The 18,488-nt window shown below is 37.8% G+C and overlaps 1 protein-coding gene across 1 annotated transcript in view; it reads right to left on the bottom strand.

Annotated features, from left to right (window-relative positions):
• FAM184A (family with sequence similarity 184 member A) overlaps window positions 1-18,488 on the bottom strand; it is a 573,060-nt gene that overhangs the window by 280,286 nt on the left and 274,286 nt on the right. Inside the window, exon 5 of the mRNA XM_053710789.1 lies at window positions 7,100-7,297. Coding sequence (XP_053566764.1) covers window positions 7,100-7,297 — 198 coding nt within the window. The remainder of the gene's footprint in view (window positions 1-7,099; window positions 7,298-18,488) is intronic.

Raw genomic sequence — 18,488 nt, 5'->3', positions numbered from 1 at the left:
TAAGATATATAACTTATATACATGATAGCCTATATGAGGAGCTTGGAGGTTGAGTCGAGGGAGAAGGGTGGAAAATGAATGTTGTCCAGCATGGTTAACCAGTTAGAAAAGAGAAACAACCAAAACTAAATGGCACCACAAAGAATATTTTTAAATAAGCTTGTGTAAGGGTTGGTCCGCAACCTATCTTTGTTAGTAATAAATGATAAGAGTTAAAAAGTTAATACCATTAAGGTATATTCAAATATGTTTACACCATGTTCCTGGCATGATTTGTCAGGCTTTGTTATGCATTTGCTTTTTTGTTTTTGTTGCTGCAATGTTTCTGTATTTGTATTTTACAATTATTCACAGCACCCCCAGATATGCTTTAAAGTATACAAGATGTTATACTGGAAAGCTTAGATATTATCTTACCGATACACATGATATATAATGGCTTCTGTAGGTAGAAATATATTACTAATTTCCCAAAATATAAGGGATTTAACTCCCCTCAGAAAAGAACTATGGCACTGTTAGATCTGGCTAAAAGAAAGGGAGACATACTCTTCCTACAGGAAACGCACTTTCAGAGGTTAAGGGAACCAAAATACTTTGGTAACAAATATACACAGCATTATCACAAATCGGCCATGAAGAAAAATAATGGAGTAAGTATTCTTATTCATAAAGATATTCCCTTCAAACATATACAAACCAACACAGACAAAGAGGGTAGATTTATTGGAATCTTTGGCCTTCTATATGGACTGCCAACAACCTTAATTAATATTTACGCTCCAAACACCAAACAACATTAATTTTATAGGAAAATTTACAACAGGATTTTAGATATCTCAAAAGGTACAATACTAATGGGGGGGAGACTTCAACATACCATTAGATCTAAACATGGATACCTCAAATCCAGACCCCAGTACCTCTAAAAGGGCGGTTAGATACTTAGGAAAACTGATGAAAGACTGTAACTTGCATGACATCTGGAGACTTATGTACCCCCATAAAAGGAACTTTACCTTTTTCTCAAAGCCAAACCATACCTATAGCAGACTTGACTATAACTTGACTAATTCAGATGGCCTTACTAACCTACAATCATCAAGAATATCACACACGACATGGTTTGATCATTCAGCAATACAGGCACAAATCAAATGGCCCAATACTCCCCTTCATCCCTTCATATGGAGACTAGATGATACCATTCTGGGATCTTCCAAATCTATAGAACACGTGGAAAAAACATTAACAGAGTACTTCACGTTTAATTCCCTAGAAGATAGTGACCCATTCATGGTGTGGGAAGCCCACAAATGTTTCATCAGAGGGGAAATTATTAAATTAAAATCACATATTAAGAAAGTAGCCAGGAAACGATACTTAGATATATCTCAGTCACTCTCCGCGGCAGAATATGCACACAAGCAAAACCCAACAGATCAACAATTATACCTCCAGTTACAGACTATCAGGAAAGAAATGCAGACCCTTCTACTCCAAGAATACAATTTATTAGCACTAAAAACTAAACAGCGTTTCTACTGTGAAAGCAATAGAGCGGGGAAACTCTTGGCTAGGGCCCTGAAATAAAAAAAGCTTAAAACTTATATCCACACAATTAAAACCCCCTCAAATACATTCACTCACTCTACCTCTGACATAATGGCCCAATTTGAAAAATATTATGAAGATTTATACAATATAAAAACTTCAGAAAAACGGTCAGAACCTTCTATAGATATAAATACATATCTTCAAGAGCTTGATATGCCACAGATAACCCAAGAGCAAAAAGATAGCCTAGATATTTCCATATCAACATCAGATATAAAGACAGCCATTAAACAACTATCAGTAGGGAAAAGTCGAGGGCCGGATGGGTTCACTGTTAAGTATTATAAACAATTTGTTACTATTCTGACCCCCCACCTGCAAAAAATATTTAATAGCATAGACGACTCCACAAATTTTCCTCCTAACATGCTTGAATCCCATATTTCGATAATTCCTAAACCGGGGAAGGTACCGGACACACTATCAAACTTTAGACTTTATTTCGTTATTGAATGTTGATGTTAAAATCTTTGCCAGAATTATTGCAACCCGTATCAATCAAATTTTACCACAATTGATACATCTGAATCAAGTGGGTTTTGTCCCACACCGAGAGGCGAGGGATAACACCCTCAAAGTAGTACATCTATTAGAATATGCCCAAACACACAAAACTCCGATGGTACTATTAGCAATTGACGCCGAAAAGGCATTTGACCGACGGAACTGGACTTTCCTTAAAGCGACCTTTACCAGATTTGGATTTGGACAGATAACAATAGACGTAATTTTAACTTTATACTCAAAACCAACTGCACGCATCAAACTTAATGACTCATTGACAGACCCCATAAGCATATAGATTGGAACCCGTTAGGGCTGCCCCTTATCCCTGATTTTATTCGATTTGACCATGGAAGTTCTGGCATCCAAAATTAGAAGTAATAAAAATATACAGGGACTAAAGATTGGAAACTCACACTACAAATTATCATTATACACTGATGACGTCATGGTAACCCTAACGTTGCCCCTTCAATCACTGGAAGCCCTTAAAATGGAATGTGACTCTTACAGCATACTCTCATATTACAAAATTAACATGACGAAATCGGAAATATTGGGCGTTGAGATGCCAGAAACAGAGATGAAACAGATAAGTGAGACTTTCCATTTCGTAATTCAGCGAACATCTGTTAGATATTTAGGAATCCAAATAGCAAAGACCACACAAGAGCTATTTACACTTAACTACCAAAAGTTGTTTAAGGAATTACAACTAGACTTACAGAGTTGGAGTCAGAAACATTTGTCATGGATGGGGTGCATTCACGCCTTCAAAATGACTTTACTACCTAAAATCTTATATTTGTTCCAGACATTACCGATTCCATTGTCTGACTCATATATTGCATCTCTTCAAAAGTTAGCATATACATTTATCTGGGGTAATAAACATCCTAGAATCTCCAGACAGATCATGTTTAGAGATAGGGACAATGGTAGACTAGGCGTGCCAAACTTCTACTTCTACAGAATAGCGTCACATCTCATACGAATAATAGACTGGAGCAAACATGTAGCACACAAAGAATGGATAGGTCTGGAACACGCTTTAACAGAATGCGAAAACTAGTAGCTGTTGTTGGTTACATAAATCTAAAAGACAACTGCATCCACAGTCGCCAAGTATTACCGTAGAGACATATAACACATGGGATAAACTTATCAAAGACAGGAAAGAACTCTCTAGCATACCCTCACCTCTCACACCCCTGGCCTCTAATGTAGATCTACCACTAACACATAAAATATGCGAGACAGATCACATTGATGAACGCTCCGAAGAAGTGCATCTACACATGCGTGAAACGTGTCAGGCGGTCTTCATTGTGACCTTATTATTATTTTGTCACTGATACTTGGACTTTCCAATAAATACTTGTTTCCAGCATATCAACTTCTGAGTCAGCGTATCTTTCCTGTGTTCATTGTGTTCAATAGCGGTTTGGTATACCGCTTCCTGGATCAGCTGCTCATTTTGCCGTATCCACTTCGGTTCCCGGGCTTGCTCTCCGCCCCCTTACGTCTCACCAACCACAGTGTGCATAGCTACGTCACAGGTGACGCATTGAGAAGCACGCCTTCACTACAGCCGGATCTCTTCGCACGCCAAGGAGGACACACAAGCTGCACCCCCCCCCCGGAAGGGTCTCATCGCCAGTCCGAGGTGAAGTACAGCAGTATGCCCAGGCACCCCACCAGACCATTGGAGGGTAAGAGATGACAGAAGATTTGTTACTATAGTGACTTTCATATTTGTATTTGTCACCTCTGACACTAGGCTGAAGAGGAGTGTACTGACACGTTGAGAGCTAAGTTGGGAACCGTTCACAGTGGATTAATAGAATTGTTTTGACTGTCTTGTCATTTCAGACACGGACTGTATTGGGACTACATCCCCCTCAGTTTGGACTTCTCATATATACTTTCAGAGAACCCGGGGGACCTATTTCCTGAACACTTTTGTTATTTGTGATTTATTATAAAAAAAATAGATTACAGCAGTATTATAGCGCCTTTTGTAATAATTAAGTTTCTGTTGCTAAAATGTTGAGCTGCTTGATTATGATTGTGCATGAGTCATATGTTGTAGTGACTGGGTAGACTGTGATTATGCACAGCTTAGTTTAGCAATATTCTGATGCTTAAGTAACACGGCATACAGTCAACAGGTGAATAAATAATGCACCCTAAAACTGGAAGTTTTCTGTTCTTATCTATATGATTATGAAATGTACCTATATCATCTGTACATGCCATGTGTAATAACAGCAATGCATACATATAACCACTATGGAACTGAATGCAAGTGAAAGCTATCAGTAAACACTACAGAAATAAAAACAATTAAGACAGCTATAAGGAATAAGTAACTGCTTCTCAGCTTTTCTCCACTTGGCCTGGATGGCCTCTAGCAGAGAAGGAAAAATAGGTAACACAGAGCTTATATATGAGGCCTGAAATCACAAATGTCTTTAAAGGGACAGTCAACACCAGAATTGTTGTTGTTTAAAAAAGATAGATAATCCCTTTATTACACATTCCCCAGTTTTGCATAACCAGCACTGTTATAATAATGCACTGATTACCTTGTATCGAAGCCTCTGCAAACTGCCCCCTTATTTCAGTTCTTTTGACAGACATTCATTTTAGCCAATCAGTGCTGACTCCTTGGTAACTCCACGTGTGTGAGCACAGTGTTGTCTATATGACATACATGAACTAACACCCTCTAGTGGTGAAAAACTGTTAAAATGCATTCAGATCAGAGGCGGCCTTCAAGGTCTAAGAAATTAGCATATGAGCCTACCTAGGTTTAGCTTTTAACTAAGAATACCAAGAGAACAAAGCAAAATTGTTGATAAAAGTAAATTGAAAAGTTTTTTTAAAATAGCATGCCCTTTTTGAATCATAAAACTTTATTTGGACTTGACTGTCCCTTTAACAGCCTTACCAATGTGTGCGGTCATTAACAGGTAAAACAATAGGCTCTTTACAAATGCCTGTAATCGCACAATTAACAACCTTCATGTTAAATAATAACTGGGGCATACTTCTTGCATTCAAATAGAACTTTTGCTTTAAACTCCATAAAATTGTTATCAGAAGCAGGCTAAACACAGAGGGTGTTCACCCCAAAGAGGAGTTCCATACAATTATGGCTAAAACGTTTGTGCTATTGATATAATAAAAAAAATTGAGCAGCATCTTTATAATTTAAAGCAATTTATCTCTCTCCGGAGCTGTAACAAGAGACAATTAGGCTATAGAGTAATCAACCCCAAAGCATCTAACTAAAGAGAAATAAATAAATAAATATTGGTCTCCTTAACAAAGCCCTGCTCTTAATGGCTGTATCATCCATCCTAAATATGTAGAAAGTCTATCAAAATGAAATAATAACAATACTGGCAGCTAGAAAAAGAAGTTAACTTACCAATGTAAGACACAGCTGCTTTGTTAATGGTGTAAGCTTGGTAATCTGTGAAATGATAATCCTATTACTGCTCTCAGTAGGAAAATATAAAATGGAACAACACACTCTATGTCCAAAAAATAATATTCAGCGTGCATGTGTAATGGTTTGCTAAAAAAGTATACGTGACCCTAATGCACAAGTCAGTGCAACAGAGGCATTAGCAAGCAAAACATTATGCATAACATCTGCAGTGGACAGAAGCCAACAACTGTGCACAAAATAATGAATGGCACGGACCAAACATCCTCACCCTACAGCGGAACATAAAAATTCTAGCAGAAAATATTGGCAGCAGAGATTTTTTAAATATTTGAATTTTGCATCCTTTTAAACCTAAAGAGAAATGTATGTTCCATATAAATTCCATAAAAGTCATAATCCAGGTGAGAGACAAAGTAACAAGAGCTGGGGTTTCTATCCTTCCCCCTTTAACCCCTTAATGACCACAATGTACCCTGTATGTCACTGGTCGTTAAGGGGTTTTCCAGGACATAATAGCACAAGTCTAGCAAGAACACGCTATTAATTCCCTCCCTCCAGCAGGCTTTGTGGAATAGAGCAGTCTCAACGCTGGTGGCAAGATCAAGTTATAAAACAATCAAGTCCCAAAAAAAGGCCAGCGACATACAGGGTACGTCGCTGGTCCTTAAGGGGTTAATTGCGTCAGTGCAAACGCATTAATATCCTGTGCTCCTAGAAGTGAGTTGTTCCATTTACATGCTGTAGAAATAAACTGATCATCTATCCTTACCACCTGGGAGAGGTTATCAGCTTTTTTGGATGGTAAAAGATAACACAGGGATCGTGAAACAGTCCCATACACTTTTTCTTTATTCTTTTTTTAAAGATTTTACCAGTAGCTCATGTGAGATGCCCCCGTACAGAAGTGATCACATGCAGATCACAGGTCTGTGACATCATCACTTAGCTGATGAGTCATACTGGGTGAGAAGCAGTACAAAAGTAGGTTCTGCTGCAGTCAGCTATGTATATGATTGCTACCATAGTATATACTTAGTGAAATGCATAGAAGTTGAGTCTGAAAAGAAGTATGAGGTATAAGGTTTAAAGAGTTACTAAACCCATTTTGATTCAGTCAGAGCATGAAATTTTAAGCAACTTTCTAATAAACTCCTATTATCAATTTTTCTTTGTTCTTTTGCAATCTTTATTTGAAAAGCAAGAATGTAAGCTTAGGAGCTGGCCCATTTTTGCTTCAGCCCCTGGGTTGCGCTTGCTGATTGGTGGCTAAATGTAGCCACCAATCAGCAAGCGCTATGCAGGGTGCTGAACCAGAAATGGGCCGGCTGCTTAGCTTAGATTCCTGATTTTTTGAGTAAAGAAAACAAAAGAATGAAGAAAAATGTATAACAGGATTAAATTAGAAAATTGCTTAAAATGACATGCTCTGTCTGAATCATGAAAGAAAAAAAATGATTAGTTCCTAGTTTAGGAAATGACTTTGGATATAGTTCTGTGTTTGTCTTCACTATGACTCACCATCTGTAGTTTTTTCTTCTCCTTATTTGTAGTGTTTTGTGCTGCCTCAAGCGCCGCTTGATGTTTCCATGACATCTCTTCTAACGTCTTTGCATGAGCCTCTTTTAGCAGCACGGCCTCCTCCTCAAATTTGATGCGCAGGTTAATCAGCTCCTTCTCATAGCATTCGCGCTGGGTCTGCTTCGCATCATTGATCTTCTGCAAAGAATCAGACAAGATGAAGGAATTATGCAATTGCTCGTTCAGCCATCAATCACTACATTCGTCAATCTATAATAAAAAGCAAATATTCCATCCTTAGCATCATTCATTTTTGTTTACTCTGCGTGCATTACTGGATAAATAATTCAATTTTTTTATGGGTTACTTTATTTGATTTATTACAAGGTTGGAGAAGAGAAGCAAAAGTGACATTCAATACACTTATAATGTCCTCTAAGAACAAATAAACCTCTGCCTCTTACCATTTATCATTGTAGTTTCTTTGATTTCCTGATGGCAGCAGATATTAAAAATGCCAATTTTTAGCTTAGAAGCAACATGAATAAAATAATTCATTTTTATTTTTCATTACTAAACTTTGTAGTTCTTGTAATTCATTTTTACTGAATGGAATAAACACTAAGATCAAGTTATTTAAGCAGTACACAGAAGACAAGAAAAAGAACAACTAACTACAAACACAACATTGATTGTCCTGGCTTAATTTTTTACCATTTTCTTTAAAGTAAAAAAAAAAAAAAAAAAAAAGACAAGACCAAGTTTCCACGATTCAGAAAAAATATACAATTAAAAGCAAACAAATAAAAGCATAAATGTACTTCTGTTATCAAGTTAAATGCACTCTTGTATTTCAATTCTGAGTATTATGCCCCTTTAATTGATGACAGGTTGATAAACCATGTAGCTAAAGGATAGCCATTATCCATACATTGAACTGAATTCCTATATTTGCTCCATAAAATGGTAGAGCTGCTGTAATTTTGCAAAATAAATAAATATATATATATATGAAAAAAAAAGAACAATTGCTGCGCTAGCTGTCAGTGCTTATATTGTTAGTCTACACACAGTCAGTGTTAATATCAGGCGGAACTGTTCTAGAATTGAGGACTACCATAAGGAAGCAGATGTCCTTCAAAATAAGTTGATGGAAAAAGAATATGATATGAATCTGGTAAAACAGGCGAGAGAAATTAATGCTACTTGTGAAAGAAAGGATCTGTTACAAGTAACTAAAAAAAAGGAGGGTACTCTAACAGAAGACTGCAACAACAGTGTAAGGTTCATTACGACCTACAGTGAGGGAGCAGGTTTTATTAAACGTATACTACATAAGCATTGGGGGATCTTAAAAGCAGACCCAATACTAGGATCAATTATAGACAAGAAACCAAACATTGTCTTTAAAAGAAATAAACATCTGAAAAATATACTGGCTCCATCTAAAATGAAGGCACCACAGAAGAGCATTGTAAGGAGTTCAGGAACTCTAGACCAGTGGGTAGTAGGAAAACCTGGGACATTCAGATGTGGACGGGCTAATTGCTGCATGTGTACTCACTGCTTAAACCGTTATTTTATTATGAACTGGGACAATACAAAGAAAGTGTCCATTAAGTCCAGAGGTAATTGCCATTCCACATTCGTAGTGTATGGTTTAACCTGTGGATGTGGCAAGATCTATGTGGGCAGAACAAAAAGGAAAATAAAGAGAATATGCTATGAGCATATAAACAACATAGAGATAGGCTTAAAAACACATAGTGTTTCAGAATATTTCAGAGTACATCACTGTCAGGACCCCAGTAGTCTTCGAATTAGCATCCTGGAAATTGTTCCACTAGGGTCCAATCCACATCAGAGACTAACTATTCTTAGACAGAAAGAAACAAAATGGATTCAGGAGTTAGGGAGTCTATCCCCGAGGGGTTTAAATATTGACCTAGATCTACAGGCCTTTATGATTTAGATTAGGGTCACATCAATAGCAGTTTTAGTATAATCAGCTTATAGGTATTTAGCTAAATACACGCTTATTTGTTTAAATGAGGTTTTTGGTTTGGAGTATTTTTTTATAATAATTAATTTTTGAATTAATGATCAAATTTGTAGTTCTCTATGTGCTTTGAATGAATTAATATGGGTTTTATGATTTTATCTGGTTACTTACAAGTTTTTTATGATCATAATATATTGAATTTTTATCAGTAAAGACAAACAGGTGCACTATGAGTTAATTTTTCGTTTATATATAAGTTCTGTTATATAAGTTTTTAAATATTTTTTTAAATGCTTAAGAGACCATTAGATATGGTAAAATGTATATGAAAATGTATTTGATATCAACAGTCTATTCAGCAGTGTTATAATGCTACGAATAATGGCATATGTGTATATACCGCATGATGTTGTAAGCTGTCATGTAGAACCCGATCAGCTTAAGTATGCCCCATACACGTGCTGGCGAGGGGCGTGTATGTAAACAACAGACGCATCACTACGTAATACGTAGGAGGAGCAGTAAAGGGGTATATAAGAGAAGATTGCACCGGGATATCTCAGCCGCCTTCAGTGTCTTGAAAAAGTCCTATAGAGAAGGACGAAACGCGTAGACAAAAGAAAGACTTTCCTTGACGGCCGTTAGTATTACAGCAGCCGCATTGGGACTGAGTGAAACACGAGGAAGAGACGTAACCGGAGGTATACAAGTGGAAGAGACTGATTACATACAGCTGTTTCCTGTACGATCTCACACTCTGGAGTTGCTCTCACGGACTTGTTTTAATCAAGGCTCTAAGATTTTATTCGTTTTGTAAGTGCAGTATTTTATAAGCTTGCAATAAATTGTATTGGATTCACCTTGAGTCGTGGATGTGCTCTGTGCTTTATCGTTTCAGTTCACACACATATATATATATATATATATATATATATATATATATATATATATATATATATGTCATGGGATAGGTAAGAAAGGAATCCAGGACTGAAATCCTGATATATAAAGACAGGGAATTCAGCACTCTTTTGAGAAAAAAGCTCAGAAATCCAGAAATTCAAGTGTTTTATGCTTTAATCGTGAAAAGGAGGTCTCACACCAGGAGAGCACAGTCATGCAGGAAGTAGTCTAGAGCAACAGCATTGACTTATATAATATGTATTACCATATAGAATATCGAAATAGAAACCTTATAACAATAGATGATTATACAAAACCTGACCGGTCAGGGGTACATACAAGTACCGCAGAGAAAAACAGCTTATGTTGTGCCAGATTTATCACAAGAAGTTGTAGAGAATAAATTAGCCTACTACACCCTGCTGCGCACAGAACCCCTTGTCAAGAGGCATAGAGGAATACCCTGGGCAGGATAAAAAATGGGATCTAAGAGGCTAATTACAAATCTTGTGTATATGTATAAGCTGATAGTTATATACAAGAAATTGTGATGGAGAAATACATGTACATATACAAAGTATATTGAGATGGACCATCACCAAGTCTAGCTACACCCAGCTGCACACAGCACCAAAAATTAGAGGTATAACGCTGGGCAGGGAAGTAAAGGGATCTAAGTAGACTAGTGGATGGTCCCTCTAAATATGTACATCAAGCGTGCATAAATTAGCAATACTGGACAGTGCTGTATAAGGTTTTCAACAAAGCAGCATATATGCATGCATGCATCCACAAAGCAAAGTTAGAGTCTTTAAGCCAGGTAAAGACGATATGCAGATGATGGCAATTAGTTGGCATAAGCATAGCAAAAGCAAAAGCAAACTCGTCAGACATTAAACAGCTCTTTTACCTAAACAAATTACCAATTACCCCCTAACAGTAAAACCCCCCACCCACCAACCCCCCCAAAATAAAAAACCTAACACTAAAAAAAACTAAGCTACCCTTGCCCCTAAAGGGGCATTTGTATGGGCATTGCACTTAAAAGGGCATTCAGCTCTTTTACTGCCCTTAAAAGGGCAATCAGCTCTTCTCCAGCCCAAAAAACCCTAATCTAAAAAAAAAATCCAAAAAAATAAAAAAAAAGCCTAAGACTAAGCCCCAAATACGTACTTACCGTTCCTGAAGTCCAGCGGAGAAGGTCTTCTTCCAGGCGGCTCCATCATCTTCTATCTTCATCCGGAAATAAGGTGGCGCGGAGCGGAGTTGCCTTCCCTGATGCGTGGATCCTAATCGGTGGTCCTCAATGGCAGGGGTCCTTGGCGGTTGCGTTCCTCGGCGGCATGGAAGCTCCTCTTCATCCGATGTCCGTATTATTTGTAATCTTAGATTATTTTTTTTGTAATTTAATGTTAGGAGTTTTTTATTTAATTGTAATGTAGTAGTAATTTGGTTTATTTTAGGGGGTGTTAGGTTAGGGGGCTTAGTAATTAAATTGGTTATTTGCGTTAAGGGGGGTTGGCGGTTTAGGAGTTAATAGGTTAATTAGGTTTATTACGATGTGGGGGGTTGGCGGTTTAGGGTTTATTGCAACGTGGGGGTTTTCGGTTTAGGGGTTAATATTGCAATTTATTTAGCTGGCGTTGTGGGGGTTTGGCGGTGTAAGGGTTAGGTAGTTTCTGTTGTGGGAGTTTAGCGATTAAGGGTTAGTTTTTTTTGTTAATACTTAGTACGGGCGGTTATGTTTATCTTTTTTCTTAATACTTTGCGTGGGTGGTTATTATTTTTTTTAATACTTTGTGCGGGAGGTTTGTTTTATTATTTTTATACTTTGTGCGGGCGGTTAGTTCTTTTTCCGTAATACTTTGTGCAGGTAGTTATTTTTTTTTATTATTATTTCTTGCGGGCGGTTACGTGTTTTTTAGTTATTTCATGCGGGCAGTTGCATTTTTTTTTTAAGGCTTCGTTTGCCTACACTCATCCAGATTCCGAAAATGCATCTAGATGGATTATTTTGGCTGCATACCCAGCCAACATTTCTTTGAGGATGCGTGCGCAGCTGGCGACGGCAACGGACGCGTTACAAATGCGATTATAGTATAGATACATATATTATATATATACAGTATATATGTATGTATGTATGTATGTGAACTTACTATATTATGCGGTGCTGCTCAAGATCCCATTATCAGTTATAAAGTGCTTCTCATGCTTGAGGGACTGTATTTTTATACACAGACATCCTCTTTAAAAGGGATATTAAACTCCAAATGTAATTCCCCATAAAGAGCTAGATTACAAGTGGTGTGCTAAAGTTAGGGTAGGTCACGATAAGCAATATTGCGACCGCGCTAACTTGCACGCATATTACAAGTTAAAAGTAAACGGGTGCGCTCAAGCACAAACAAAATTTGCGCTTGTCGGGTTAGAGCGACTGAAGACCTAGGGGCCGATTTAACAACTTGTGGTCGGACATGATTAGCTGTAGCGAATCATTTTTGCCCGACATCGATAAATGATCAGGATGATTGCTGTCTGCGACCTCAGAGGTGGCGGAGAAGTTAAGGAGCAGTGGTCTTATGACCGCTGCTTCTTAACTTCTGTTTCTGGCGAGCCGGAAACTACAGGGGTAGATTGCAGCATCCGCTGCTTAATAAATCTACCTCTTAGCGTTAAGTGTAAGGGGTAAAAAAAATTGTGCACCAAACACAACATAAATACATTCAAATAAAATACACTTTCTGATAAAAAATTATTCTCATATTAATAAAAACAAAATTTATGCTTACCTGATAAATTTCTTTCTTTCCGGGCATGGAGAGTCCACGACGTCATTCCAATTACTAGTGGAATATTCAACTCCTGGCCAGCAGGAGGAGGCAAAGAGCACCACAGCAAAGCTGTTAAGTGTAACTTCCCTTACCCATAATCCCCAGTCATTCAGCCGAAGGAAAATGGAAAAAGAAGAAACACAAGAGGGAAAAGGTACATGAGGTTTACTAACAAAAAAAAGCCCAATTATAATGAAAAAAGAGGGCTGGGTTGTGGACTATCCTTGCCCGGAAAGAATTTTATCAGGTAAGCATAAATTTTGTTTTCTTTCCTATGGCATGGAGAGTCCACAACGTCATTCCAATTACTAGTGGGAACCAATATCCAAGCTAGAGGACACAAAATGAACAGGGAGGGAGAACAAGGCAGGAGGACCAAACCAGAAGGCACCACTGTTCGAAAAAACCTTTCTCCCAAAAGAGGCCTCAGCCAAGGCAAAAGTATCAAATTTGTAGAATTTGGAAAAAGTATGCAAATAGGACCATGTTGCCGCCTTGCAAATCGGTTCCACAGAAGCTTCATTTTTGAAAGCCCAAGATAAGGAGACAGGCCTAGTGGAATGAGCTGTAATTCTCTCAGGAGGCTGCTGTCCAGCAGTCTCATAAGCAAAACTAATCATACTTCTTAACCAGAGGGAAAGAGTAGTAGAAGTGGACTTTTGACCCTTATGCTTTCCAGAGAAAACAACAAACAGGGTAGAAGATTGCCGAAAATCTTTAGTAGCTTGTAAGTAAAATTTAAGAGCACGCACAGCATCCAAGTTATGCAAAAGATGTTCCTTATGAGAAGGATTAGGACAAAAAGAAGGAACAACAATTTCCTGATTAATGTTTCATTCCGACACCACCTTAGGGAGAAACCCCAATTAAGTACGAAGGACCACCTTATCTGCATGAAAAATAAGGTATGGGAAATCACACTGCAGAGCTGAAAGCTCAGAAACTCTGCGAGCGGAATAAATAGCAAGGAGAAACAAAACCTTCCAAGATAAGAACTTTATATCAATGACATGCATCGGCTCAAACGGAGCCTGCTGCAAATCTTTAAGAACTAGGTTAAGGCCCCAAGAAGGAGCAACAGGTTTAAACACAGGCCTGATTCTGACCGGGGCCTGAACAAAAGTTGAGACAGATGTTCTTGTGAAATCTACTACGAGAGAGAGTCTCTTGTTAGGGGGTCCAGATTTATCCTCTGTGATAAATCTGAATGGTCTCCGTTCCATTGACGGAGCATGCAAAGTTGCAGTGGTTGCAGATGGAACCGAGCAAAAGGAATGATGTCCATGGAAGCCACCATCCGACCAAACACCTCCATGCATTGAGCCACTGATGGACAAAAAGCTGGAGGGAAAGGCAAAAAGCAAGAAATTTTGATTTTCTGACGTCCGTCCGGAAAATCTCTATGGACAGGGAATCTATGATTATGCCTAGGAAACACACTCATGTAGTTGGAACTAGATAACTCTTTTTCAAATTCACCTTCCACCCGTGGGAACGTAGAAAAGACAACAACATCTCTGTATGAGATTTTGCTAGTTGAAAAGATAATGCCTGAACCAATATATCGTCTAGATAAGGCACTACAGCAATTCCCTTGGATCTGATCACTGCCAAAAAGTGTAAAAAAACACAAAGACCCCCCAACAGTAAAAACTACCAAACAACTAATCCCTCAAAATAATAAACCTAACTCTAACAAAAGCCTAAGCTACCCCTTGCTCTGAAAAGGGCATTTGTATGGGTATTGCCCTTAAAAGGGCATTCAGCTCTTTTGCTTGCCCTGAAAAGGGCATTCAGCTCTTTTAAGAAAAGCCCAAACCCTAAACTAAAAAAAAACCCACCCAAAAAAGTTTAAAAAATCCTAACACTAACCCCTGAAGATCCACTTACAGTTCCTGAAGTCTGGACATCCAGGCGGTGAGAGGTCTTCATCCAGGCGGCGTCTTCTATATACATCCAGGCGGCATCTTCTATCTTCATCCCGGCAGCGTCTTCTATCTTCATCCTGGCGGTGCGGAGCGGGTCCATCCTGAAGAGATCAGGCGCGGAGCATCCTCTTCATACGATCGCTGCCATATACTGAATCTTCAATGCAAGGGAGCCTTTTCAAAATGGTGTCCCTTGCATTCCTATTGGCTGATTTGATTTTGGAAAATCAAATCAGCCAATAGGATAAGAGCTAGTGAAATTCCATTGGCTGTTTAAATCAGCCAATAGAATTTCAGAAACTCATAACTACTGCTTTCAGATGGCGGTACGGATCGTGTCATTATAGGGTGTAACGCAAGATTTTTAGCCTCACTGCAAAACTCGTAATGGCAGCGCTATGGAAGTCCCATGAAAAAAACATAATTTTTACGAGTGTGGGACTGATGTTGCGTTACAGGCTAAAAGGCTATACCGACAAGACTTGTAATGGCTGCGTTGCTGTTTTAACACTAAAATTACCATTCTTTCAGCATTAAAAGACGAACGCACAACTCGTAATCTACCTGAATAAGAATTGAAGCCTTGTGTCTCTCACATGGTTAAGTTCTCCATAGTGCCACAATGCATTAAGGCTGCTTCCCTCGGTGATGTCAGAGTGCAGAGAGTTAAAGGGACATAATACTCATATGCTAAATCACTTGAAACTGATGCAGTATAACTGTAAAAAGCTGACAGGAAAATATCACCTGAGCATCTCTATGTAAAAAAGGAAGATATTTTACCTCACAATCTCCTCAGCTCAGCAGAGTAAGTTCTGTGTAAAAAGTTATACTCAGCTGCTCCCAGCTGCAGGTAAAAAAATTAAAAAAAATGAAGAAATGAACAGCAACCAATCAGCATCAGCAGTGCTGAGGTCATGAACTCTTACTGTGATCTCATGAGATTTGACTTAACTCTCATGAGATTTCATAGTAAGCTTCCTTTACCTGATTGGTGAAATAATATGAGAGTGCACGATGCTAGTCCCTTCAGATGTCCCAGGACAAACACACTAAAATGCTGCTTAGAAATCCTTTACAATGGGAGGTGGCTACTGAGGAACTTTTGAGGTAAAATATCTTTCTTTTTTACATAGAGATGTTCAAGTGATATTTTCTAATCAGCTTTTTACAGCTATGCTGCATCACTTTCAAGTGTTTAAACATTTGGGTATTATGGCCCTTTAATGGGAAATCCTGAGAAGGCAGTCAATCAAACAAGAGCTCAGTCATCGACATATTTATGGGAGCTCAGGAAATTATATTTTCGGGGGACTTTCATTTTTATAGGGTTATTAGATTAGATTTAATTTTTTTATTTTGATAATTTGGTTTCTTTTTTTCTGTAATTTTAGACTTTTTATTTTTTGTTATTTAAGATTTATTTTAATTTAATCTTATTTTTTTTAAGTAATATTAGGATTTTTTATTTTAATTTTAACTTAGTATTTTTTTATTTTTTGTAATTTGGGTTATTTAAAGGGGTGTTAGTTTGGGGGCTTAGTGATTAAATTAGTTATTTGCGATGTGGGGGTGTGTGGTGGTTTAGGGGTTATTAGTTTAATTAGGTTTATTGCGTTGTGGGGGATGGCGGTTCAGGGGTTCATAGGTTTATTTTATTAGTAGCGATGTGGGGCCGGCGGTTTATGGGTGAATAGGTTTATTTTATTAGTAGCAATGTGGGGGGCAGCGGTTTAGGGGTTAATAGGGTTGTTACAGTATTAGCGATGTGGGTGATGGATCATGGTGGCTTAGAGGTTAATAACTTTATTTAGGTGTTAGCGATGTGGGGGGTGGCGCGGTTTAGGGGTTAATAGGTTTATTTAGGTGTTAGCGATGTGGGGGCGGTGGTTTAGGGGTTAATCACTTTATTTAGTGTTGGCGATGTTGGGGGTGGTGGATTAGGGGTATTTAGTCTAGGGGATTATTTAGGGTGTTAGGTTTTAACATAACTTTATTTTCCCAATAGACATCAATGGGAATTGCGTTACGGTGATCGCCATTCTGCTTTTTTTCTAACACATTCTCTCCATTGATATCTATGGGGGAAAGTTTTCCAGTAACTTTTAAAGGCAGCACTATGGAGAGTGCGATACCGCTAATCTTTGCGTTATTTACGCACCCGGTTTAGGGCACAATTTGTAATCTTTATTATACAACACAAAAACAATGGCACTACAAGGGCTTTCCCTTAAAATATAGATAGTGAAATATATTCTGGTATATCTACTAATTGCCAATATTAGCTAAAGGGAATGGTGCTGGTGCAAAGAATATAAATGGGACACAAAGTAGAATGTCGCTAGAGACTCGCGAATATCTACTAGAAAGTATGCACATAAAGCACTCTGGGCCACGACTAATTAATGGGCAGTGATGATGGTACCAGGTTTTTTAAAATATAACTTTTATTAACTTATAAAACTTAAAATAAGGGTGACACACAATTAAAAACGTCACAGACACTCCCAGTGTGGTATAGAACTGAATATGTTTACTGGGGGGAATTAATATTGTATTAATGCCTATCTGTAATGGAATGTATAATATGTATAATTCCCCAAATAGACCAGTGCTGGCGTATGATGCGGTGTGTAATATACTAGATTGTTATAATAAACTATTAACTAGTCACCACAATGGGATTTCACCAAGTAATGATGATATATATTTTACTGTTACTTTAATCAGGAATTGGATAAGGCTAATTTTGCCTGATAGTCGAAAACTATGGTAGAATATTATCAGTGCTCCTAAAGTAATATGATAAAGCAGTGCGCACGGCTACTGCATGGCAGAAAGCCACAAATGTTACCTGTGCTATGAAATATGTTAGATTTACAAAAAGTACAGGGGAATAAAATCCCTATCAATGTGAACTGATCAAATATTAGTGATACTAATGAGCATAATGAGCATATTCCTTGTCTCTAATGGTCATATGCATGTATTCGCAATAATGCTTTATAGGAATCCCTGTCAGGCTTATGCTAAGTTCTTAAAGGGATAGTATAGTCAAATATTTTCTTTCATGTTTCAGATAGAGCATGCAATTTTAAGCAACTTTCTAATTTACTCCTATTATCAATTTTTCTTCGTTCTCTTGGTATCTTTATTTTTAAAAAGTTGGAATGTAAGCTTAGAAGCCGGCCCATTTTTGGTTCAGAACCTGGGTAGCACTTGCTGATTGGTGTCTAAATGTAGCAATCCAATCAACAAGTGCTACCCAGGTGCTGAGCCAAAAATGGGCTGGCTCCTATGCTTACTTTCCAGCTTTTTAAAATAAAGATACCAAGAGAACAAAGAAAAATTGATAATAGGAGTAAATTAGAAAGTTGCTTAAAATTGAATTCTCTACCTAAATCATAAAAGTTTATTTTTGACTAGACTATCCCTTTAATATACTTGGTCAGAGAACAAATTAGCACTAAAGAGTTATAATATAACTGCAATAGAATCTGGAGCCTAGGGTATTCCTGTGCGTTTGATATAGTGTATCACCTGACTGCTTAAAGGGACACTGTACCCAAACATTTTCTTTCGTGATTCAGATTGAGCATGAAATTTTAAGCAACTTTCTAATTTACTCCTATTATCAAATTTTCTTCATTCTCTTGGTATCTTTATTTGAAATGCAAGAATGTAAGTTTAGATGCCGGCCCATTTTTGGTGAACAACCTGGG

Source organism: Bombina bombina, chromosome 4, assembly GCF_027579735.1.
Source record: "Bombina bombina isolate aBomBom1 chromosome 4, aBomBom1.pri, whole genome shotgun sequence".
NCBI classification, from domain to species: Eukaryota; Metazoa; Chordata; class Amphibia; order Anura; family Bombinatoridae; genus Bombina; species Bombina bombina.
Note: the sequence above shows the minus strand (reverse complement) of the source record. Positions and strands in the feature narration are given on the sequence as shown.